Genomic DNA, 26,583 nt, shown 5'->3' on the forward strand with positions numbered 1-26,583 from the left:
CTTTCTATAAGAAATCTCACTTGCTCATGGTACTAATCAACTGTTGGACTTAGTTTTCAGATATTTTGAGGAGGATTTTTGGAGTTCATGTTTACTAGGGATATTGGTCTGTTTGTGGTATCATCTATTAGTCTCACAGAAAGTGCTAGGAATTGTTCATTTTCCTTCTGTTTTGGGGAGGAATTTGGTAAGGACTATTAATTCTTTTGTCTATTTGAGAATTATTTTTGTTGAGTTGTAAGAGTTCTTTACATTTTTTGGCTACTGTGACCTTATATTGGACTTGATTTGCAAATCTTTTCTCCCACTCTGAAGTTTGATTTCTTAAGCTTTAAGTATTTTTTATTATGTGTATGGCTGAGTTGCCTGCATGTATGTCTGCACCATGTGTATACCCAGGGTCTGTGGAGGCCAAAAAAGGGTATCAGATTTGTGGGAGCTAGAGTTACAGTTGTGATCTGCCATGTGGGGGCTGGGAATTAAACCCAGGTATTATGGAAGAGCAGAGAGTATTAACCACTGAGCCACCCCTCTAGCCTTCAATTTCTTAACAGTGTTCTTCACATAAATGTTTAAAATTTTTATTGTTTGATTTGCATATTTCTTCTGTTGCTAATGCCTTTGGTGTAACAGCCAGCCTATTTTTTCACCTCCAAACCCAAGTTCATAAATTTTTCTGTATTCTCTGAGAGAATATAGTTTTGGGCCACATGGCTATCCATATAATACCTCACTGTTGTCCCCACTGTTAACCTGTGATGTTGCTTGATTGATGTATCCACTTTGCAGATGAGAAGGAAGGCCAAAGGGTCATGTGACTTGTCTAGAGTCTTGATGCTAAGGGGCAACGCTGAGATTATGGATACACCCCTACCCCACTTAAAATTACATGATGGTTGATCATGAGTCTCTTTAAAGATAAATGTCTTAGAATCCTAAAAAGTGGGTTAGTGAGATGCCTCAGTGGGTAAAGATGTCTGCTACCAAAGGGTAGAAGAAAACAGACTCATACAGATTGTCCTTTAACCTCCACATGCATGGCTTGGAATGTACATATGTATGCACACACGCACGCGCGTGTGCGCGCGCACGCGCGCGCGCGCACACACACACACACACACACACACAAATTTAAAAGTAATACAATTCTACAAGTAAACTGTGAAAAGTTACACTCTTATATGGGCCATTTTATAGGAAAGGACAGATAGCTACACAAACGTGAGGGCTGCAGTTTGGATCTTCAGCACCCATGTGTATGCTGGTGGCCTTGGCAGCCTGGCTGTAAACCTAGCTCCCGGGAGGCAGATATGAGACTCCCAAAGGAAGCTTCCTACCTGGAGACTAGTCTAATCACTGAGGAATTGCTGTCAGTATATGGCTGACTTTGTAGTTGGTCCATGATATGAATATAATCTAAGAAGTCTTTTTGAAAAAAGGATACCACATGCTATAAAAGCTACAAATTCTGTAGTCGGGAAGATTTGTTCAACAGGAAAAAGAATCTGCCAGAGAGATTTCCTGGGAGCAACATGATCATCAGTGCTTACCTCTGGACTGAGTCATCCTGTCAATCACATAACCTAGAAATGCAACATTTGTGTCTTAAGGATCGTTTTGGAGCCAACCCTAATTTCTGGGATTGTGACTCACCATATCGGGGAAATATATTCTTTTTCTCCCCACTTCCTGAGATTCACTAGCATAGAATTCAGGACAGTTTAGGAACAAATGGACCATTTCCGTAGTGAATCAGCATGTTAACTTCAGCTGTTTTCCCCAATAGTCTGAGTACATCCAATTCCAGCAACAAACAGCTTGTCATGAATGTAACTCATTATATCATCCTTTCTGAAGGGGATAACAGTGAACTGTTCCCCATTACATGGGGGAAAGAAACTTCTCAAATAAGAGATACACTTGGTGCTACAATTGTACACCCTCTGGGGAAATACCAGACAAGTCTCATTTTCCTGTATGTAGTAGCATCCCTCTGGATGTTTGGAGTTGGTAACTGTATTGTGAGGTTGAAACAGCCTGACATCATTTATCAATATTTGTTCCAGAAATATTTAGTTGGATTCTTAGAAAAAAAAAAAAAGTTCTGTGTCACAGGACTGGTCTGAAGAAGGAATGAGATCATGTAGGGGGAGGAATGAGCTTATGAAATGCAGGAAAGAATGCAACAAATGGCTTATTTATTATATTTATCTGCACAAGCGAAACTACCGGAGGAGTGCACTTTCATTTACTAAACTGCTCTGTAACACAGCACACCCTGCTGGTACAACTGTGGGAAACATTCTCCACCCACTGCCTCTGGCCTTATCTCCTACTTTTGTCTGCACTGGCAAATACAAGCTGCCCCACTGCAGCACTGTTTGCAATAACAAAAACAGCAGGAACACCAACAAGTTCTTCACAAGGAATGTTCTCCGAAATCTAATGTGCAATGAAAAAAGATGCAAAAGGGTGGCCGACTGTCATTTGTAAACTAGAGCTACTGCAGCCGGGCTTTGGTGGCGCACGCCTTTAGTCCCAACATACTGGAGGCAGAGACAGATGGATCTCTGAATTCAAGGACAACCTGGTCCAGAGTTCTAGGACAACCAGGGCTACACAAAGAAATCCTGTCTCAAAAAACCAAACCAACCAACCAACTAACCAACCAACCAACCAACCAACAAAACGACAACAAAGAACAGGGTCTGGAGGGATGGTTCAGTTAGGCTCCAGTTCCCAACAGCCAATGGTGGCTCACAACTGTCTGTAACTCCATTTCCAGAAGATTTCAATATCCTTTCCTGGCCTCTGCGGGCACTGTATACACATGGCACACAGACATATACACAGACAAAACACCTGTAGACAGTAAATAAAATAACATCTTTAAAAAGTAATGCAAACATCCATCAATGAAAAGAGAAAAATAAAACATTCCAGATCATAGTCAAGAGCATACTTCATTTAGAGGCATAGGCTCCCTCTTGTCAGGGCCCTGATCACAGGAGAGATGAGAGGCAGGAAGAGCCTACTGGCTCCCAGTAAGCCAGGTGCTCTGAACCCCTCTCCAGACACAGGGCTCTTTGGGTCCTGGTCCAGTGCTGGGAACACCTGCCTGTAGTCCTCAGAGAAGGCCAAATAAATCCCCAGCTGGCTGACTGCTTCTCCCTGATTCCTCAATCAAAGGTCAGTCTTCCACAGAGGTCTCTCAGTCCCTTCAGAGTAGTTCCCTGGGGTCCAGCCCAGCTGTCTATGGCCACCCTCTAGCCCTTGAGAGGCTCCATAGACACCTGGGGTCCAGACCTTTCTAGGTACCCAGTTATCCCTGAAGCCTCACTCTCACTAGCTCTGTGTGAGGCAGAGGCCTAGCACTGATACCATCTCCAAGTTCTCCAGCTGTCTCTTAAGAGATCCTACTTCCTGGTGGAGGGGAAGAAAGTTTGTTCCCTTCCTTTGGAAACTTAATGCCTTTCAGTAACTTAAAGAAAATTTAAGTTTCTTTATTTAAAGAAAATTCTTCAACAACTTAACCTTTTATGGTCTTGTGGGATGGGAAAAATCACGTAACTCTTGATCTCTGCAAGCGCTGTGTGTATCTTACCATGGCTGTAGGGAGGCTGGGCCCCCTAATGTCTCAGAGACCCAGTTTCATCATAGTTCATCATAGTTCATCACAGGGGGCATCGCACTAAGCACCCCCTGTAGTCTGCTCAGCTGGAACTTTCCTTGAGGCATAAAGGTCTGCTCAGGACAGAGAGGGCGCAAGGATGAATGTGTATGATCCCTGGTTTGAGTCTTAGCTGTTGTTACAGATGTGTCTTTGAAAAGCTTTCCCCTCCCTGACTCAGTTCATCTACCCAGCAGACACTTACTTTATAAGGTCCCTTGTATTCATAAGGCACTGTTCCCCCTGAGTAAATGTAATCAAAGCACTTGCCTCCTAAATACTGAATTAAGGAGATCATGCCTGCCCAAGTGTTCAAGGGGCCTGGCTCTGGTAAGGACGCAATAGATGGCAGCTGTACTCATCAGGAAGTTTTTCCTAGAGTCAAACACTTCACAGATATCTTTGGTCCCCAGTGTGGGGTGAGGGGAATACTGTTTCCCTAATGGATGAGAAACAAAGACCCAGAGAAACTTAGGTGACTGCTTGAAGGTCACCCCTAGCAGAAAATGGAACCTAAGCTCAAAGCCAGAACTGCCTATCCACATTACCCATCTGCTAGATCTGGCTCTTGAGGAAAAAGGTCCATCCCCCCTCCCCCAACTTTTTTTTGAGACAGGGTCTCTTTTCATAGCCTTTGCTGTTCTGGAACTATGTAGACCAGACTGGCCTCAAACTTAGAAGAGATCAGCCTGTCTCTGCCTCAGAGTTTTGGGATTAAAGGAGAGCACTACCACGCCTGTGGTTTAGCCTCTTTCAAAGAACCAATCCCAACTCAGAGGTGCTCTCTTGGGCTGACTCCTCCATTCCCTACACATCCTTGTCATCCCTGCCACCTCTGTCCTTGGGCCTTTTTCCCAGCAGAAGAGCCTTGAGGTCAAGGGCATGGCTTTGCAGTCCAGCACTGAGTGATTCAAATGTAGTTCTGCCCATTTTTTCCACTGATGTCATCTTCCATAAAAGGGTCACCATGGTCGGTACCTCTGAGTGTTGACAAATTAAACAAGGTGAAGTATAAAGTTAGTGTTCAAATAATGGCAGCAGCTGGTTTTATTGGTGGTAGCTAAAATCCCGGTCCTGGCACCAACCCCAGGTTCTCGGTAGGCAGTGACTGGAGCATTCTCTTCATTGCATGCCCTACCTCCTAAGTACATCTGGTTTTAGTCTGCATTTTTTACCATCTGCACAGGAAGACGCTAAAGTGACCAATGTCCTTCAAAAAGCTACGTTTCTGGCCTAGAGCCTCCTGAGGAGATTGGGGCAGGGGTAGGAACTGCAGTTACCAAGTACTGGCTACTCAGGGCACTTGCATCCTTCAGATGGGAATCTCAACTCCATTTCAATTGCATCTGCCCTACTAGAGCAAACAGTCAAGGTGTGGGTGAAGAACACAGAGCACCCTGCCCTGGTAGAGCTTGGAATCTATTGAGGGCCAAAGTAAACACACAAATGGAGAGTATATGCTGTACCAGGCAGGAAGCAAAAACAAGGCAAGGGATGGGGGGGGAAGGCGAGGTGGGCAGGGGCTGATCTGGCAAAGTCCCTTAGCTTCCACACAGACAAAAGCACCTGAGGGCGTTAGAGTGAGGTTGCAGCATACAGTTAACGTGGTGAAAGCAGCTCTCTGGTTAAGAGCAGAGTCAGGGGAGGCATGGAGTTCCTGCAGACTGCATGGGAGGGATGATGGAGGCTGCTCAGGGAGCTAAATGGGGAGGACATGTGGCATGGAAGGAGAAAACTGCTCATCATCTGCAGGAGCTGGCTCAGACTTGGAGCAGGGTAGATGCTTTAACCATCTTGACCTGAGGCATGTGGCCTGGAAGGAGATGGGAGGACAGAGTGAGACCCTGAGACAGAGCTACACCCATTTGCAAGAAGGAAGGCATTTTATTTGGGCCTGAGAAGGATCTCAAGACAGCAGTTGTCTTCAATCTGGAAGTCAGGACAGAGGGCAGCAGGGAGCCTGATGTCTGCACCAGCTGCTTCTCATGAATTCCAAGTCACTGAAGGGTCTGGCAGGGGAAGGGCATCTCTGCAGTATTGGTGGCAGGAAATAGCTAATGACACACTGCAAGTAACTGTGGCAGTGTCATCTATAGCCAAGAATGTGCCCAGTCCCTGCCCACATGCTTCCTTCCTTCCACAATGATCTTCTAAGGAAGCAACCAGATGTACACAACCCCACCTGTCAGTTGTTTGGTGTAGTCAGTAACACCAAACAACATGTTCCGGTGGACAAGCTTGAACAGCACTTGTTAGGAAAGGCACCATGGAGCCAGGCATGGAGGTACACACCTGTTATCCCTAGGCAAAATCTCTGTAGGTTCAAGGGTAGCCTAGTTTGCACAGTAACTTCTAGACCAGCCAGAAGTAACATTGAGATCCTGTCTCAAAAAAGAAAACAAAAACAGGCATCATAATTAACTTACCTTTACTCTGGTGAATGAGATATCCTTCCAATAGACCAAGACATGTCCATACATTTTTGGCCCATTTAATTTCAAGTGATTCTCCTACTTTTCATGAAATGTTGGGGATGATTCAAAATGTTTCAGTTGAGAACAACTGCCCTGAGCTCAACAGCCCAGGATTAGTGGCTGGAGTATCCCATAGAAGCCCATCTGGGTGGACAGATGTTTCCATCTGAGCCTCCAAAACAGAAGCCTGAAGCTGGAAACAGCTTTTCTGGGCGTGGAGCCCATTGTATGCAATCCCTCTGGCCTTGGGCCAGGCACAGGACTGGGGCAAGTTGATGCAGCTGCCACCCATACTCACTTCACAGGCAGGGGAAAACCGACAACCCCACGCAAACCACTCAGGATGCAACCAGGTGTTGGAAGGGACCTGAATTATGCAGAAAGGCCTGGGCATTAGAGCATGGTGTCTGGAACCTTGTCCATGGCATGCCACCATTTGCCAAGTATGGCCTGGGACATGTGAAGCACTGAATAGAGAGGTGCTGCTAACTTCCTTCCAAGCAAGTCAATCTAAAGGACAAATTCCATTGTCCTTACTTTAGTTTTTAATGGCCAATTTTGTTTTCTAGACATTTGTTTTGGATTACCTTTACATGCTAGAGACCATACCAAGGGATATGCTGCAGCCACAGGGCACTGTTTGCCAAGGCCCTGTCTCAGGATGTTTCTTAGTAAATCCCAGTGTCAAGTTGGATTTGGCTCAGGGCAGGGCAGGGCAGGACATAGCACAGTCAGGGAGGCAGAAGAGTTCTATCCAAGGTCCCTACTATCCTCCTTATACCTTCAAGGGTGGAGGTCTTTGCTGGGCTGGCATGTGGCTCAAGCTGCTCCAAGTCAGAGGTGAGCAGGGCAGGGAACAAGTGTGACCCAAAGCCACAAGCTGTCATCAATTACATATGCCCAAAGAAAATTTGCTTCTCCTAAGACTTTTGCAATTACCACCACAGTTAAAGGCACTCTAGACACGAGACACTTGTACCTGGATCTGCCATGTTTTCCTCTTAGACAAAGACACCTTAACTAAACTCATTTAGGTTGGCATTGCCACACCCCAATGGAAAAAAATGGACCACACAAGACTTCTGTAAGTAAGGCAATGATAGCAAGCAGGCCTCACCAAGCGGACCAGCGTGGCTGAGGAGGGAGCTGAAAAAGTACTCATCTCCAGTGCATTCAGCTCTGGCCCCAGATGCTGACTCCTACCTAGTTCCACCGGGGCAAGTGAGATGTTTTTATGAAAGGAAGTGGCTGCAGTCTCTTCTTGCAGCCCCCACCCTTCCTTCTCTATGAAGAGGGAATCCTCCACACATCCATCTGTGGCAGGAGGAACACACCAGGAGATAAGTATGTGTGCCATAGTGACTTTATGCAGAGGATAAATGCAAAGTCCCCTTACCATGCCCCAAACAATCAAATACAGCTCCAGCGGGAGAGTTTCTGTACAACAGGATTGGTGTTATTCCTTCAACTTTTTTGGTTGTTTTTATTTTTTTCTTTAAAGTCCATTGATCACCACAAAAACCCAGGAAATACAACTAAAGAGAAAACAAATGTCCAACTGAAGTCTAAGAACCCAGAGCTACGGATGAGACGCGGCACTGGAAGGATGTGTACAGGGAGCAGGAGGGTGATCCCCATGGGCATGGCTGCAGTCATGGGAGACACATAGGGGGGTGAGGCAGCAGCTGAGTAGTTATGTTAACCGCTGCACGATGACAGCGTTGAGAAGGTTGGCTTCCTTCAGGGTCTGGTTCTCGTCAGCCAGCTCTTTGTTAGGGAAGGTAGTCATAAGGACAAAGCTGGTAGCCGCCATGGCTGGCCGGGCATCCACAATGAAGAGCCGGATGTCGCTGATCCTGGAGGGATAGGGTAAGTGGGAGGTGATGAGCAGGGTGCTCGGCTGCTGCCCCTAACCCTGGCCCTTGGGAAGAGGAACACATCTGGAGGCCTTCTCACCATGCCTGCTTCCCTTCTCCATAGAGCAGACAAAAGCTGTCACCTGGAAGCACATAAGCTCATCCCTTCCCCTTTCCGCCTGAAGCCCTCTCTTCCCGAAATCCTTAGGCCTGCCCTGTTGTGCTCTCTTTCCTTGTCCTAATCTCTCTTCTTCCTTCCTTCCTTCTACACTCCGCCTTTCATTATCCTATTCCACTTCAGGACTCTTTGCAAGGCTGCCTCCTATTGCCCCCAATTTTGCATAGCCCTGGCTGTGAGCACACATTTCTGGGACCATCTGACTACTGGCTATGCCCACAGACTGCGAATCCCAGCAGGGCAGATGCCACAGGAGGACTTCTCAACTGATGTCAGCAATTCCTTAGTCCTAGGAATCCCTTCCCCAGGCACGGCCCTGCACCTTAGTGTCACAAGGATGGAGTAAATGGAAACAGCATTTTCCCTAGATGGCATCAACAGAAGCTTTCTGCCACTATGTGCTGTTGACCCATGAGAGTGCATCATACAAGATGCAGCCTAGACCTGCATTCTGCACAGGCTGTCACCAGGCAGGGGCTAACCAGTGAGGTAAAACTAAATTAGTAACTGGTTAGTGAGATGGATCACAACTCAGAGGGAAGCACCAACATTAGGGACATCTTGGAAGAATTCAGGAAGATCTTTGGGCTTGCTTTACACCTTTATCCCATAGGCACATCTGGTCAGCATTCAAGGATTGCCAGAATACTCACTGGCCCACACCTGGCTTAGCTGACCCACCATGGCTGAAATTTAGATCTTGATTTAGAGAAAGGAACTGCCATCTTCACTGTCAACAGCCTTCTGGCATCTGTCCTGCTCATCTCTTCATTCCACAGTGCCCCAGGTTTTCCTATCTTTAAAACCACAGAGATACTTCCTTTGAATAAAGAGCCTGGTGGCTTAATCCAAATGAGGAATGAGACTTACAGATGGGATATGGACAGACCCTGTTACCTGCTTCCCACAGGTCTATGCTGGACATGCAGGCAAAAGGTAGTCCAGACAATGCAAGTACCTGTGGCTGTGGTTGAATTTCTGCACCAGCCTCCCACCATCTGCAAGCCGGATTTGGATGTTCGTGGTAGGTTCTGCCTCGTTGATTAAGATGGATGAGCTGGCTTTGGCTTCATTTTCTGCTTGCTGGGCTGGAGAGCTGGTGTTCAATACCTGGGGGGCCGTGCTAAAGGGAATGGAGCACATCAGGGCAGTGGAGAAACAATGCCTCACAGGCAGGAACTTCTGGGCTCTCAATGAGTAACTGTTTTGTTTTGTTTTTTTTTTTTTTTTAAAGAACTTATTTATTTATTATATATACAACATTCTGCTTCCATGTATATCTGCACACCAGAAGAGGGCACCAGATCTCATAATGGATGGTTGTGAGCCACCATGTGGTTGCTGGGACTTGAACTCAGGACCTCTGGAAGAGTAGCCAGTGCTCTTAACATCTGAGCCATCTCTCCAGCCCTCAGTGAGTAACTGTTATGTGCCCAAAGCTGCTCTTGATGCTGCTGTCAGTGACTAAGAAAATATACTGGTACCAGGAACCCAGTATATTTACCTCAGACCGCAAGCAACAACTACTCGGGTCAAGTGCACAGCCTGTAGTAGCAGAGATGAGACTGCTGTGAGGCTAAAGAACTCATAGATCAGGATGCCTCAGCCTCAGTGCAGTTGTGCTTAGAGGACACAGTTCAAGTCTGTACAGCCTAACAAGTATTGGTTCTGTTATGTTCTCCAGGCAGGCATCCTTGAGTATGAGCTCACTCAATGCATTTCATATGTGCCAACTATGGTGGTGGAGGCGTGAGGATTCCTGAACAGACTGACTATATATGAACAGAATACCTGCCAGTCATTAGTACTCACATCTTAAGGATGAGATGCATCAGGTCCAAATTCACCCACTAGCTATGCGGCCTTGAACAAATCAAGTTTCTTCCTGCCATAGCCTCCATAGTGGTAGGATTACAAGCATGCACTACTATGCCCGGTTTTCAATATAGGACACAAATAACATGAAAATGGAAAGGCGGTTATGGGTGAGTGGGAAGAGTACCAAGAAAGGTCAGAGAATAGGGGAGAGAAGAAAAAGTAGGGGATAAAAGAGCATATGAACTAGTCAATCTTTCATCACTGCAACTAAATACCTGAGGTAATGAACTTACAAAGACTATTTGGCTCAGTTTTTGAGGGTCTATTTCCAAAGGTAGGAATGCCAAATTGCAAGAGCAAAGCCTAGATGGCAGAGTAAACTGCTTACACCTCATGGTCAGGAAGTGGAAAGGGTCCCAGAATCCTTTCTGAGGGCACGTCTCCAATAAACTAAGGAGCATCCATGAGTGTGTACAAACATATTATACAAGTGTGTAAGACTAGAATGGTATACTTTCCAGACACTAACTGGACATTTCTGGATAATTGTGTTAGACAGTACAAAAAACAGTAGTCCTGAGATGCTGTGCTGCCAGGACAATGGAAAAGCAGCCTTTCCAAGGGCAACAATGTCCAAGAGTCCCTGTGCATCCTGAGCAATACTACTGGGAGGCTGTGTTGGATAAGGAAGTTAGAAGCTCCTTAACCCCAGCATGTTTATTCTAGGCTTGGCATCCAGATCCCAGCTTCCCCAACACTCCAGATTCTTAGTCAAAGCAGCAGGTATGTTAAATATACTGCTCATGCCACACAATTCTAAATACATCGGCTCTTTTATTCCTCCCAACAATAATCCTATGGAGTAAGGACTCTTATGAATACTAATTGATAGCTGAGGGAGTTAAGGCCATGCAACCTAAGGCCACACAACTATAAAGTGAAAAGGAGACTGTAGACTCTACAACCCAGCCTCTTTCTCTTCCTCCCCTGAAACACTGCTTTCTTTGCCCAGATTGGTCTATGGCCATGTTTCTGTAAGCAACAAGGAGCTCTTCACAGTGAGCCTCAGGATTGGCTGGTGGGACTGACAGTCCGGCTCCCGAGACATTGCTTCTCACCTGCCCAGTTTCTGGCCCTCGCCAGTGAAGGCTTTGAAAGCTCCCTTGGGCTTCACAAAATCCTCGTCCCGATGGTCCTCCATATCCAAGTTCACCTGCCCACCGTGAGCTAACCTCCGAAGCTCTGCGGGCACCTCCCTGAGGGAAAAGGCAATGTTGGGGTTCATTGTGAGCAGAACGAACACACAAGCAATGGGGTTGTCCTAGTTATGTTTTTATTGTCAACTTGACGCCACCTTCAGTCATCTGGGAAGAGGGAACCTTAACTGAAGAACTGCTTTGCCCAGATTGGCCTATGGGCATGTCTCTGAGAGACTGTCTTCAATGACAAGTGATGTGGGAGGGCCCAGCCCACTGAGGACCACACCATTTCTAAGCAGGTGAATCTGGCTGAAGCCTGTCAGTCCCTTTGCTTTCTCAAGCCCTTCTCCCTCTTTTGTCTGGACACCTCTCCCTGTCTCCCTTCTACATCCCTCAGGACTTTCATAAGGAGAGGAACTAGGAAGAAGATGAGGGGGACCCCACCCTGATAGCATCTCATATCCAAGGGCCTAAGGAGAGGGAGACTGGTCATGGTAAAGTCACCAAGATCTGGCTACCTGCCTGCCTCTACCTTCCCTAACTGCTCAGTCACAGCATTGCCTACTTAGTGCTATCTCAGGGCAAATGGAAAAAAAGGACCAAATATTTTAGAGTGACCTGTGAATCTTCACGTCAACTGTGCTGAATATGCTTCACTAATATTACTTTTCAAATAAGTGCTGCTTCTTCCTTTGCTACCTGACATCTCACTCACTAAAATGAGACTAACCTGGGCTTTTCTGCTTACCCTCTACGGATAGACTCCAGAAACTGGGCATTGGATGGGTCTTGGTAGCTTCTGAGTTCACCATTGTCAAGGCTGAATCCAGTTCTCCAGAGCTTCAGCACTACATGAACCTGTGACAACAGGAGGTAAGTGGTTAGTTACAGGAACCTATAAATGAGTGTGGTTTCACTATTCCACCATGTTACTATAAAAACAGCAAGGAGTGTGTTAGCACCAACCTAACTAGAAACGTGTTATGCCACAGTTTAGGAGAAATGGGTATTGTTTTAAGGAGACTTCACTAGCAAGGTGCCTGTGCAGTACATAACTTACTCACACCTGGGCAACCTAACTGCCAATGTGCTTCATGTATAGCTTGTGCGACATGCAACTCCAATGTCAAATCTACTCCTGACCTATTGTGCAGTTTTTAAAAATGAAACCTGGGGTTGGAGAGATGATCCAATGGTCAACAGCATGCAGTGCTCTTGCAAAGGATCCAAGTTTGGTTCCCAGCCCCATGCCAAGTGGCTCACAACTGCTTCTAACTCCAGCTTCTGAAGATCAAACCCTCTTCTGGCCTCTGTACAACATACATATACCCTGTCCCCTCCACACAATTAAAAATAAAAATAAATCTCAATGAGCGGTGGTGGCGCACGCCTTTAATCCCAGCACTTAAGAGGCAGAGGCAGGCAGATCTCTATGAGTTTGAGAACAGCCTGGACTACAGAGCTACACAAAGAAACCCTGTCTTGAAAAACAAAGGCAAACAAACAAACAAAAACCATCAAGAATAAAAGAAATCTACAATTTGTCAACAACTCCCTATCACACTGGAAAGCTGACAACCAATGCACTGGTGGCCGTGCTACAAGTCTATAAAAATTTTACTTTCTTCCTGCTTGTCTTTATTTTGGAATAAAACTTAATTATTTAAGTTAATATAAATGAATGGACACAAAGCTACACCAAATTGTAGTATAATGTTAAAAAAATTTAAAAAGACTCAAAGTTATGTAGTATTATGACATGGTGTCTGTGTGTGTGAATGTACACGGAAAAAAAGAACAGTCAAACAAAATGAAACCAAACAAAGCCCATCCATATTTTAGACCTTCTTTGACATTCTCTTCAAGCTACACCCAAATTACCAGAGGAACCCACATACACTGCCCCTTTGTCTGAGACCCACAGAATGCTCAAAAACCTTCCTGTGCCCACCCTCGTCCCTACCCTTTGCCCTGGCCCTCTGCCTACCAAGTGAAAATTGTCTCATTTTTATGGTAAGCTCCATTCAGAGCATAGCAAGGACACTATTTCTATAGGCTCCTCTTTCAGAGGCTGCTGTTCACACACGTGACCAATCCCTTCTGAAAATGGGCACAATCAACAGTCCACAAGTATCCCCAAGAAGGCAGACACTTACATCTTGGCCCGAATGTCGCCTCCTTTCTCCTGCCACGTAGGCAGACTCTTCCTCTGGTGCTGCTCCAAGGCGGTAGCCCCCTCCTGCAAATGGCTATAAAGGACAAGTTCATAAACACTTGGTGGTGAAGTTACTCAGGTACAAAGACACACTGGGATGAGGCAGAAAGACAAGATTCTGATCAAGTTTGAGAACTACCGGATATCAAACTCACAGGTCACAGGGCAGGATAAGGGGTGACTGCTGGAATACCCAGCTAAAGGGAATAGCTACCTCAGAAATAAGGGCTACGCAGGAGTTTGGGTACAGCATAACACCTATGAGCTTTTGATTTTCCCAAGCACAGAAATTTTTACATAATTGGTGGTAAATTTAATTACAGTGAAATAAAGGTAAACACTAGGTTGGTTAAATTAGGTAGGCATGTTTCTAACACAGGCCCCACTAGTCTTCTACATAGGAGAACAAGTAGCTAAGAGAGAAAAACAAAGAAACTAGTCAATGCGGGAGGAAAGCAGGCCTTATTTGCCATTGTTGAACTCAATTCCTTTGGGCACCACCACCCTTATGCTCACTCTCGGTTTACTGGTCTCTCCAGGGCTCTTGGTCACTCGCTCCACAGCTACAGCCCCATGCTCTTTGGCACCCTTAAACAGATCATCCACCAGCTCGTTGGGACTTCTCTTCCGGGGAGGACCAACAATCTGCTGTCCACTTCTCTCTGAGCCCCCAGCATAAAACCTGTGTAGAAAATGCCAAACACACCAGAAAATGAACAAATGTACCAGGTTCTGGGCACACTGAAGCAAAGGGTAAAATGTCTCTTGTCTTTATTGGCTAGCTAGGAACACATACAAAAAGATGCAGGCAGGTATGGGAGCAGCCATGAAGTCAGTAAGGGTCTCTGGCACAATGTAGGGGTGGGAAGTTGGGGATGACAGCCAAGGTTGCCTAGGTATTTCCTGGGGCTTTTTAAGGATGAAATCATGTGAAGAGATGGGGAAAGAACATTCCAGGCATGCACAACAACACATCAGTGCAGGAGTTTCAGCAGGGATCATCCATCTGTAGACCACTTCCAGGAAGCAGCAGCTGAGGTCCAAGTCAGAAGCAGCTAACTCTAAGAGCTCTGGATTAATGATAGCGGTGCAGTTACTACAAGCTGCCAGGATCCAGTCCTGGCTCGACAACTGGGTGACCTAAGTCATAAGCCAGTGTACTGCTTGCACATTTTCTTGCTTTGAAATGAGAGAATGAGAGAAAGATCACATGCCCTACCTACCTGCTCCTTAAGTCAAGGACGTGAGGTTCAAATCAGCAGATGTATGCAAAAGAACAAGAAGAGCAATGCACACATGTGAGGCAGAAGGACACCACACCCACAACTCCCAAGACCTGCTCCACCTGCCAAACTTATGAAATGTTATACACTGGGAACCCCAGGAGATATACTAGATGCCAGGGAAGCTCCAATCTTGAAAATAAGCTCCAAGATACTGACACCAGGTGTTCTAGTGGTCCAAGACCAACTTGAGACAAGTTAGTACTTTTTCACCAATCTGGATCTAAGAATGAGTTGTCATGTGGTTGCTCCCTCATCTTTTTTTGGGGGTGGGCATAGGGTTGAGACAGGTTTTCTCTGTGTAGCCCTGGCTGTCCTGAAACTCAGAGATCCACCCACCTCTCCTCCTAAATGCTGGGATTAAAGGTGTACGCCACCAACTCCCAGCCCTCATCAATTCTTAAACTAATTTAGCAGTATGTCTCTAAAAGCGGCCAGTAGGAATTTGTAAAAATCAATTTTGGTCTTCTAATTATTCACAATTACTGTAGAATGGGAGACAAAGCTTAGGCTCTGCAGGGAATGTTTTATGTCTGAAGTGTCTAGGGGACAAAGAAGCTATAGGGATGTGAATTAATGGAAGGTCAAAATGGCAAATGCGACCAGGCTGGGAAAGATGGAGGTGGTACTTGGGAGGTAGGCAGCCAGGCAAGTGATAGTGCCTTCTACTTGAAAACTATAAAACCTTAAAATTAACAACATCCCTGAGTCTCCAGTATATTTAAAAGCAAAGTTCTGACATAGTGTGAAGCACTACATGGATGAACAGAACACATGTGACTTCTCAGAACTCTACTGTGAGGGAGGTCACTACATCTTCACAATGGTTATCTTCAACTACCTGAGGAATGCTTGGTAGACCAAAGCAAACCGACGGAGAATAAATACCCAAAAAATGAGGCTACAGCCACCAGTTTATTCTTGTTCAATCCAGGTAAATATAGTTCTGCCTGAACTGAAAGGTCTTAGTTAAGGGATCTTTAAGTCTTGGCTTAAGAACTGGGAGCCTGTGATCAACAGCCTTAAAAGTATCTATGTTCTTCACCTGGTATTTGTTAGAGGAATTACTGTAAGAAAAACAATTCATAAGTAGACAAAGATGAATATACAAAGATGCTCACAGCATTGACATTTACAGTAGTACAGACACACTACACCACTTGACACACGGGCTAACGAAGTTACAGAAAACACAGGAATTTCAGTGTCAGCAGGGAAGTATCTATAAATTTTCTTCACTATGTAAAACACAAAAGTCTGTTTATACTCAGAACAAGTATAATGGGAACATAACAAAATATTAATGATAATAATCAAAGAATAAATAATAAATAAAAATGCTATACTCTTCATTAGTCATATTTCCACAATGAAACAATAATTCTATTACAACATGCCTAAAAGTAAAAACAATGATTGTGTTGGGAGAATACACATTTATGTGGATACTTGGCTATTTCTGCAGTGTGATATTATGGGTAACTTTTCCATTCTTGGAGGTTTTGTTTCCCTTCCCATACCCTTCAACAAATTATCTTATTTTAACAATTAGAAAAAATTTAATAAAACAAAGCCCAGAACATGAAGTGGGGGGGGGGCACACATAGCAATGAGATAGAGATTACTTCTAAACTACATGGAACAGACTGTTCTTAGGATATCATACCCCCTATAGACAGCAGTGATAGATGGCAATAGTGAACATATGTCCCACATCTTATCCCAGGTGATTTAAGCACCAATGTATACTTTAAATTGCATTCCCTTTCAAAGCCTTACCTCTGTCCCTCCTCTTCCTCCTCCTCCTCATCTTGGTCATGAATAAGGTCTCTGAAGGACGTCACCCTATTATCACTGGGCACAGAAAGGAGCAAAATTATTTCAGGAATAGTTAAAGAAAGGCAACACCTATGGTCAGTATGGGTCAGATGTTATGGTGTGAAGACAACACAGAAGAGTGACCTAAGTTTAGATAACAAAGGATGTGGCATTTGTCTGTTAAGGTCATATAGGACCGAGAATAACTTAAGCAAGTACTACTGTGAAATAAAGTGGAATCCAATTTAAGCTCTTCTGGGAATGGGGGAATGAGGTAATTATTAGTTGTAAAACTTGCTATTTAAGGAGGATGGAAAGATGGCTCCCACTTGATGCTCTTGCAGAGGACCCAGGTTCACTTCCCAGCACACAGATGGTGGCTCACAGTCACCATCTGTAACTCTAGTTCTAGGGAATTGAACACCCTCTTGTGAGGTCTGCAGGCACCAGGCATATACATGGTACACATACATACACATAGGCAATATACTCATACACATAAAATCGAAAAAAATTAATCTTATTTAATAGTTTTATCATTTAATTTTTAACATGACAGGCACCAACTAAATGTTGGATTTATAAAGATAATTAGACATAGCTCTTACAGGCTGGTGGCACAGATAAGTCAAGCACTATCCACTGTACTGCTGCACAACAGTGGTTGTGACAATACACAAGACCTTATAAACACAAAGCCTCTTGTCTAGTGTGGGGGAGACAGAACACCAAGAAAGGCTTCCTAGAATAGGACACATTTGGATCATTACCAAGGAACTAGTGGATAGGTGACTGAGTAGAAAAAGGATGGTGGAGACAGGGGGAAAGGGGAACTACAATAGCATTATGGAAACACAAACGTAAACACAGAAGAAACAAGAGAATAACATACTAGAGAAGGGTCAAGGAGTTGTGGAGAATGCATGTGTGGGTGGCAAGCAGCACTGGTGAAGAGAAGCTCGCTGCCTGAATCTATGTCAGAATAAGGAAAAAGGTTCTGTTGTTTAGATCCTCATGCTTCAGTCTCCCAGGTGTTCAAATTATAGGCATGAGGAACCTCACCTGGCAAAAACAGCATTATTATTAATATTTGGGGTTTGAAAATAGTCCCGAAGGATACAGAGAGGAGGTTTGAGGGGTTAGCTCTGCTAACATTGTTTTCAATTGCCAATTTCTTCCTTGTTTGGACCTATCCTCAGTGCAAAGGTTTAAGGACCATGAGAAATGCATTTCACTTATAAAGATGAAAAATAAATGCCATTATTCCTTGGGAAAAGGAGCTTTCCTAGAATGTAGAATGGAAAGGGGGGCAATTGAGACTCATGAGGCCAAAGAGGAACAGCTGTTTACTAGGAATGTCTATGTCTTAAAGATTTGTTTCAAGGAAACAATTAGAGATCAGGAGAAACTCTGAGGTTTCATCAGTTAGAAATGAGAAGACAAAACCCATGCAAACACAGTTCCTGCTTGAGTTAGTTGAGAGTAACCTCCCATGGATTTTTTGAGAGGCATATGACACAGTACAAAGGATCTTCTTACTGATGACAACTACACTAATATCTGGAGAGGCAACTTAATGGTCACTTGCCCTGGTCTCTTTGAATGAATGATATGTTAGGACTGAGAATCCACTGGAAAAAAATTCTACTGTTTTGTTGTTAAACACATTCATATACATGAATACACCTTCCTGAGCAAATAAGATACTCTCCATATGGATTTTCCCTTTTTCCTAAACCTATATACCCCAAATCCAGTAGCATCTAACATTATTTTGGTGTTGGTCCAGATGATTCCCATCCTAATTCTGCCCCCTAGTTTGGGATTTTGGACATACTATTTAAATTCTAAGCCTTTGCTTTCTCATATGTAAATGGACATAATCTCAGCACTAACCTCTTAGACTTTCTGGGTACTGCTGGGGTGCTGATTCATGTAGAGGTCTCTGCATGCTATGGTGCACTTATGGACCACTGAAGCAATTCTCAAGTGCAGTACTTAGATCAGAAGTGAATCTGTGAATTCTCAACCATCTTAAATCTGAAATCTGCAAGTGTTGCCCTGCACAGTCCCTGCTGAGGATGGGAAGGGATCTCAAGTTTGAGAACAACTGCTCTGGGTTAATGCTTTAGAGAATCACCTTATGGACAAATGTGCTGGGGACATTATCAATGTCAGAATCCTCTATTCAATAGTCTTCATTTGGAGGCCATTAAACTACCTCCCAAGTCCCTCAGTACACTCTCTGCTTTAAAGCCGGCCATCTTGGTTCTGTGGTAGCTCCTTTCAGTGACCATTGGAAATGTTCTATATACATGTCCAACCAGGAAGACACAGGACATCATTTTGGCCACTCAGCATCTAAAGTGTGGCTAGGCCCAAGCATGGTGGTCCACACCTTTATCTCAGGACTTAGGAGGCTGAGGTAGGAGGACAGCAAAATCCGTTACATGTAGCTAGTCTGGGTTACATAGAAAGGCCCTGTCTGGAAAAATAAAATGCAGCACATGCAAATAGATAACTGAACATTTATTTGCTTTTCTTTCTTTCTTCCTTCCTTTCTTCCTTCCTTCCTTCCTTCCTTCCTTCCTTCCTTCCTTCCTTCCTTCCTTTTTTTGGTTTTTCAAGACAAGATTTCTCTGTATTGCTTTGGAGGCTGTCCTGAACTCTGTAGACCAAGCTGGTCTTGAACTCAGAGATCCGCCTGCTTCCAACTCCCGAGTGCTGGGATTAAAAGCATGAGCCACCAATGCCCGGCTTATTTGCTCTTAACTTTAATTAAATAGCTACAAGAGGAAGGGGTAGCCTATTGAACAACACAGACTTAGAAAAGGGGATAATGCAGGTCCTGAAACTGTAAGTACAGATTCTGCTAGATCAAGAGCGAAAAAAATAAACTGCCTGTTGCATTTTGTGAGATTCAGTGACAGGAGTCAGGAGTGGGAAGTGCTGAGCAGGAAGGCAGCATGTGGCAGCTTTGGATTTAGATAACCATGAGCCTGTGTACACCAGGGCAGCAGCTGTGACTCAGCTTTTCTGAGACTACATCTTGATGAGAATGGTGGACAAGAACACAGGTGAGGTTATCTGGCACCACTAGACAGATGGTGAGTGAAACACTTTCCTACTTCTAATTTTATTAGAATAATTTCAGATGAGATTTCAGAAATTACATTTTCAAATGAAAAATTTTAGTTAAATTGTCAGAACAAAGGCTCAAGACAACATGGACAGATGTTACTTATCAGTGCATGGATATGGCTAGAGTGAACAGAATCAAGAGTTGTGAGGACAGGGCTGTGGGGTGCTGCTCAGCAGAGGAACAAGCATGGGGGTGGAAGGTGCACTGAGATTGACAGGCAGAGAGCAAGAGAGCCAGCATGCCTGTTTAGAGAAGAGACACCAACAAAGATAGAGCCACACCATGACAGGGATGGGTCATCATAGAACTTTCTTCTGCCCATTTTACAGACTCCTCCTAGAGGCTCAGGGGTTCCACACTAAATGCCCCATTCTAGAGTCAAAGGAGGAGCACAGTGACGGAGTATTCTTGCTTGGCATCAGATACAACAAGAAAGGTAGACTGCAGGCAAACAGGGATCAGCCAGCAGAAGGCTAGGTATCCTCTAACAGCTAGGTCAAAGGTTGGAAAGCAACTTCCCCCACCCCACTCCACATCAAATTCCTTTGCGGTGCTAGTACAGTTTAGCTTTAGTTTCTCCTGAGAAAAATCACATCAGCATTTCCCTCCTAAACGAAGACAATGACTTAACAAACCACACCCCCTTTCCTTCCTTTTCTTTGCTTCACTGAAGCCCACTATCAAGTTAAGGTAAGGCCAATAGGCCTTCATGTGTGCCAATCTTATAATCTTTTTTTCTTTTTTTCTTTTGTTTTTGGTTTTTCGAGACAGGATCTCTCTGTGTAACTTTGGAGCCTATCCTGGCACTCACTCTGGAGACCAGGCTGGCCTCGAACTCACAGAGATCCACCTGCCTCTGCCTCCAGAGTGCTGGGATTAAAGGAGTGCGCCACCAACGCCCGGCCGGATTTTTTTTTGTCACGGTCTCTTTGCATAGCCATGGCTGTACTGGAACTCACTATGCAGACCAGGCTGGCCTTGAACTCAGGGATCTATCTTCTCCCCAAATGCTAGGATTAAAGGTTATGTGCCACCATGCCTGGTTTGCTATGTAAGTAGTGTAAGGATTCAGGCATTATGCTGGTCTGCCCCTGTCACCTAGCAGAATGCACTCAGGCAGTACCCTGGTCAGCCCAGGTGCAAAGGACCTGTTTAAAAGAAAGACCTCTGCCAACTTATGCTCTCTTTCTCTCTTTCCTGCTGTTCCCCTGGGGCAGAGGACTTTTCCTGTCTCCCTCTTCTCTTCTGTCCTCTGTCTCTGTGTCTCTTTACCTCTCCCCCAGACCTTTCCCTTTCTAATAAAACTTTTCACTAAGCTCTGCCTGGTATGTTTGTCCCTTGCCTTGGTCACCCTTGCCTTGCATGGAATCCGCCAAGGTTCTCACACTTTATCCTAACAAGTAGTAATTCATTGACTCTGCCAAGTGGCAGACACTACCAGCATTTCCATTTGGCAGTGATGAAAACTGAGGGGCTGAGATACATACATATCCTGTTCAAAGTAACAAGTCTCTGATCGAGGGTCTGAACCTGGCAGTCAGCCTCCTTGGCCCGACTCTAATAAACCCTTAATGTGCTAAGACTTTTAGACTGCAGGAGAATCGAGGAGGGAGCAAGTGGCTGGCATTAGAGGTTACATTTCAACTTCTCCATGATACTTCTAACACACCAATAACCCAACAGTGAGGTTGGATCAAAGAGTTGGATCCCAAGAAATTAGCCACCTTTGCCAGTAGTCCACTCATACAACGTACCCCACACAATAACATTACAATGTTTTATCAGCACCTCATAGCCTAGCACCTCATAGCCTAGCACCTCATAGCCTAGCACCTGCAAATAAGTAAAAAACATGACCTTTCTTCTGTGGAAACCAAAGGCAGGGAAAGGTATGAATGAAGGACCAATGAGATTTGGTGTTAGTGTTTCTCAAAGGGAAGAAACGTACTTCAAAGTTCAAAGGCTCTCCAAGAGAGAATTCACCACTTCATGGCAGAGACATTCTTTCTGCATTCTGGAGTTAATTCAAACCCAGCAAAATTTTCTGCAAAGTGCAATTAGACTAAAAGCACATGAGTTCTGCCTCTGAGAAGACCAACAGTCTTCTTCTGTGTAGATCATAACTGTGATTGGCCACCAGAGTAAGAGGTCTAGGAAAGGGGATGTAACACAAAGCAGTGTTTATCTTCCCTAGTCAACTCCAGGAAAGGTGGATCACAGAGGTCCCCCCCCCCATGCAATAATAGGGTGTTGGGCATTCCTAAAGTCATCTAGCCTCATCAACATTGAAGCATCCACAAAGGAATGGAAACTTGCAGAGATGAGATGAAGACCTGAAGCAGAAGCTAGAGAGAAGGCATGGTGGGTAGGAGCACTGAGTGTCTCCCAGACGCCCCAGTTCAACTTCCAGCACCCACTCGGTAGCTCACAGCCATCCATTAACTCCAGTTCCAGGGAACCCAATGCCCTCTTCTGGTCTCCACAGTGCACAGACCACCCACATACATTTTTTTTTGGTGTTTTCGAGACAGGGTTTCTCTGTGTAGCTTTGGAGCCTATCCTGGCACTTGCTCTGGAGATCAGGCCTGCCTCTGCTTCCCAAGTGCTGGGATTAAAGGCATGCGCCACCAACACCCGGCCACTCACATACATTAAAAACAAAAACACTTAAGTACACCCTTGAACCTCTCTGTTCTCTCTCTCTCTCTCTGGTTTTTTTTTTTTTTGGGGGGGGGGGTTCGAGACAGGGTTTCTCTGTGGCTTTGGAGACTGCCCTGGAACTAGCTCTTGTAGACCAGGTTGGTCTCCAACTCACAGAGATCCTCCTGCCTCGGCCTCCCGAGTGGTGGGATTAAAGGTGTGCGCCACCACGTCTCTTAAGTAGATCCTCAAACCCCTTCATACACCTAGGCCTGAACCCTCTGTAAAGCCAGAAAGCCCCCTTCCTGGAAATATTCATGTAGCAACTGAAGTCGGTCCTTACCTGGGAGCTGTGCCTCTAGACACTGAACTTGGGGTTGCCTGTGAAATGGTCACAATGTCTTCATCCCCTCCATCCTCATAAAAGCTTGCTAGTGCAATCTGAAACACAGAGAGTATCTTGGGACCCTCCAGTCTTTCACCCAACAAATATCTTCAAAGACATAGTTTACACTTCAAAAAAAAAAATAAAAGTCTTATACCTGGAACCAGAGAAAATTAGACAGAAAGTCAAGAGACAATCTACACTGCCTGAAAAGAAAAAACAAACAATCCCCCCAAACCCCCACCCACTAAGGGAGAACAAAGATAACAAATAAGATTAGCATTGAAAAGTATGGATTTGTGAGGTTGTCTGTATCCTATACATGTGTTAATTTATTTAATCCACTTAGAACTCCATAATTATTATTATTATTATCTCATTTTATAGCCGGTACAGAAGAACTGAGAAATGAAGATAATTTCTGGAGGTATGAAGTAGGATCAAGTTCAACACCAGGTAATATGTTCAGGCTCTCACTCTTATGTTTTTATAACAGAAGTGATACAGCATAGGGCTAGATGCTATATTTCTTTGTGAAGCCCAATTTCCTATTTTGTGAAATGGGGTTACCATCCTACCAACCCTATAACACTAAATGAGATAACCATTACCATTAATACACTGTCACCTTAGCTTTACACACGAGTCCTTTGGCCATTTGTGACTGTCACCAACTCAATGAGTAGGCATTTATTTATCACATATTCTCTACCCAAAGAGACAAGACAGAACTATGAGGTTCCAGACAGTTGAAGGAGGCAGATACAGCCCACAAGGTGACCAGCCACATAGGAGGAAATGAGCTATCATGGGACAGTTTGAAGGTATCTTCACATAATATAACCAGTGCTGTCTTAGCACTTGCACTGAACTGACATTTAGAGAACCTGCATTCAAAACCTGGCACTGGCAGCCAGGTTACCCCACAAGTAAAAGCCCTGGTTCAGAGGATCTATTGGGACAGAAGCTTTTCCATTTTGTTTCTGTTCAGCACAGAGGTTTCACAGTGCCTGTAAAAAGTGTGCGACTTCCCCCCCCCCAAACAGGGACTTTCTATTTAATCCTGGCTATTCTGACTCACTACTTAGACCAGGCTGGCCACGGAGCTCAGAGGTCTTCTGCCTCAGAAGGTCTGTTTGACCACACCACCAAAGAGCTTTATCTTTGGGGAAGATAATTGGGGAAGCAATTTAAATGCTGCAGTCACACAGTGAGCACTTTCCTTGTCCCTTTGAGGGTCCAATTCCTCATCGGTAAAATAGGGTTAGTCTTTACCTGTTTAATTAGTAGTTAGTGAGGTCTTCAACAAGTTACTTATCCTCCAAAGTCTCAGCTGCAAAATGTGAGACATGTAAATGAGACATTTCTGTAATGCTGAACAGTGTCTGGCTTGTAGTAGGTAATATTAGTCATCATCATCTACCTAAGATGTAGGCTGGCCAAGGACGTTTATGCAATCAGTTCTCTCTAACACTAAATACTGAGCGTTTCTGAGCACCGAAAGATGGGCATTGCTCTAGGGATCAGAAGTGTACAACATCCCCCGCCTGGTGAGGCTTATCTCGTCTTCTAAATTAAGCAAGTACTTAGTGACCATTTACCACGTGTCAGTGAACAAGACGTAAATCCCAAGAGATTCCCCATTCTACAGCCAAATTGACTAGGAAAAGTGAGGAGGCCCCAACCTTGTACCACAATCCCACAGGTAGCTTCTCCCGGCAATTAGGCAAGACGGGGGCGTGGGCCGCCCGGGCAGGGTTCCTCCCTCCAGCACCACACCGCTGAGGGCGCGGAAGTGGACGACCACCGCGTCCTAGGTGGGGCTCCATCTGGAAGCCAGTCTCTTGAAGCCGCCCGGCCACCCGCAGGCGCTCCCCGCGGCAGCCACGCCCCCAGGCGACTCCTCCACGCGGACTGCCGCAGCGCCCCAAAGTCTGGCCGACGCTGCGAGTCCGCAGGAAAACCGAGGCCCTGCAGAGCAGGCCGGGGCCCGCCCGCGCCCCCCCAACTCCTAAGCCGAGCCGGCGACGCGTGGCAAGCGAACGCATCGACCATGAGGCCTGGACCAGGGCCCTGGCCCGCAGGGATGACTGTGCGCTTCGGGCGCGTAGGGATCGGAGCGCGGACTTGGGCTCCGCATTCCCCAGCCCGCCCGTTGCGGCCCGCCTCGCGGAGCTACCTGCAGGTCCCAGCCGGCTGACTCCAGGAAGAAACGGGCCCGGTCCTCCTCAGCGCCCGTCACCGCCACGAACTCTCTCAGCGAGTCCTGCCGCTCCTCCGCCATCTTCGCCCCGTGCACTTCCCAAACCGCTCCGGCCGACACTGCAACAGCCCCAACCTCACTGCTGCGTTCCGCCCTCCGTTCTACCCGGCCCGGCAGCAGGACGCCTGTCCGTAGGCTCCGCCCCTCGCGGTGCCTCACGCAAAACCCTCCGTGCCGGAAACCCAGCCGCTTCGCGCCCTCTGATGGCTGCTATGCAAATCGCACCCTAGTGGCGAAAGTAGAAGGTTGATGGATGTGAGTAGGGAGGGGCTGGTTTTCCCACGGGCCCCAGGGATGTAGGACTTTTGAAGAAGTCAGATCCCGCAATTACTCATGGCCGCATCCTTTTATTTCGTTAATTGATTTACTTGTTTATTCGTTTCCTTCCTGAAGCTTATCTGAGAATCTATGGCTTTATTTTCTTCCAAGGGCTGTGGATATAACAGAGCAAAACAAAGCATTTTTGTCTTCTTGCAGCGTTTGTTCTTTGAACCTAACAGTACAATGCTCACAACCTCTCCATGGTTTCCTATCTTACCTTAGAAGTCGCATGGTTTGCCATTTGTGTATGAAATAGGCCAGTCCTTCCAACTTGTTTCTATAGCTTCCTCTGCTTTAGGTCCCTTAGGCATGATGGTCCTGAAATGCACTAGCTAGGCTTTCGTGCCTCCTTAGTTCCTCCTGGTCAATCCGCTAGGGGTATTGTCTCGAATATAATTCTGTCTTTTAGGCCCTTGATTTTCTTTTTTTGTTTTGTTTTGTTTTGTTTTGTTTTTCAAGACAGGGTTTCTCTGTATTGCTTTGGAGCCTGCCTTGGCATTCACTCTGTAGACCAGGCTGGTCTTGAACTCACAGAGATCCTCCTGCCTCTGCCTCCCAAATGCTGGGATTCAAGGCGTGCACCACCAACGCCGGGCAAGCCCTTTCTATGCTCTCCCCTGCTTAGGATTTTTTCCCTTTGTTAATTGTTCATTTTCAGGTTTTATTTGCTAAGGGGGCTTGAGGAACTCCTCAGCTCAAATTCTGCTCCCTTTTGAGACAGGGACTTTCTTGCTTCGTAGAGCAGTCTGGCCTTGAATTCACCATTCTCTCAATCCTATTTTTTTGTTTGTTTCTTTGTTTTTTGAGACAGGGTCTCTCTTTGTAGTCCTGGCTGGCTGGCCCTAGAAGTCACTATGTAGACCAGACTGGCCTTGAGATCTACCTGCCTCAATCTTCCAAGTGATGGGATTAAAGGTGTATACCAAAACAGGCAGGGTGGTACAATCCCTTAATCCCAGGTATGTAGGGGAACCCTGTCTCAAAGGACCAGAAACAACAGATGAGGTAGAAGGTGTGTACCACCACGCCTAGTCTCTGACCTCATTTCCTGCATTCTAGAATTAAGAGCGTGTGCCCCCATGCCTGGCTTCTAAAGCCTCTTAACTAAAGTTGTTAACAAAGCCCATTTTCAATTAACACTGTAGTTATTTTTCTTGGAAACTGAGATGTCTGCCTCACCCCTGCCACTAACACACTCTTATCATTCAGTCCACTGCATCCCATGTTCCTTCCTTCTCCAGCTTCACTCCAGGCTCCCCCACCCAGTCCCACCCACCCTTCCTTTGGCACTCTCTATGCTGTTGCCTGGTAGTTTCACTGA

At 45.5% G+C, this 26,583-nt stretch overlaps 1 protein-coding gene across 2 annotated transcripts; it reads right to left on the bottom strand.

Annotated features, from left to right (window-relative positions):
* Positions 1-7,594: 7,594 nt before the first annotated feature.
* On the bottom strand, positions 7,595-25,038 carry Nsfl1c (NSFL1 cofactor). 2 transcript variants are annotated; one of them, XM_027421550.2, is made up of 10 exons: positions 24,858-25,036; positions 22,637-22,734; positions 16,473-16,547; positions 14,634-14,639; positions 13,927-14,092; positions 13,352-13,444; positions 11,944-12,053; positions 11,115-11,252; positions 9,137-9,301; positions 7,595-8,000 (listed from the first exon to the last, which is right to left on the bottom strand). In XM_027421550.2, the coding sequence occupies exons 1-10, from the start codon at positions 24,960-24,962 to the stop codon at positions 7,838-7,840; spliced, it is 1,119 nt and encodes a 372-aa protein (XP_027277351.1). In that variant the 5' UTR covers positions 24,963-25,036; the 3' UTR covers positions 7,595-7,837. The 2 variants fall into 2 exon arrangements, with proteins under 2 accessions (XP_027277351.1, XP_027277352.1); XM_027421551.2 differs by lacking the exon at positions 14,634-14,639 and having other exon boundaries at positions 24,858-25,038.
* Between the last annotated feature and the right edge of the window lie 1,545 nt (positions 25,039-26,583).

This window comes from Cricetulus griseus, chromosome 6 (assembly GCF_003668045.3).
Source record: "Cricetulus griseus strain 17A/GY chromosome 6, alternate assembly CriGri-PICRH-1.0, whole genome shotgun sequence".
In the NCBI taxonomy this organism is placed as follows: Eukaryota; Metazoa; Chordata; class Mammalia; order Rodentia; family Cricetidae; genus Cricetulus; species Cricetulus griseus.

Coding starts and splice junctions, on each gene's coding strand:
- Nsfl1c (XM_027421550.2), bottom strand. CDS start 24,962: ATGGCGGAGGAGCGGCAGGACTCGCTGAGAGAGTTCGTGGCGGTGACG. Junction 22,735..24,857: donor CAGCCGGCTGGGACCTGCAG/GTAGCTCCGCGA, acceptor TCTGTGTTTCAG/ATTGCACTAGCAAGCTTTTA. Junction 9,302..11,114: donor GAGGGCCAGAAACTGGGCAG/GTGAGAAGCAAT, acceptor CATTCCCTTTAG/CACGGCCCCCCAGGTATTGA.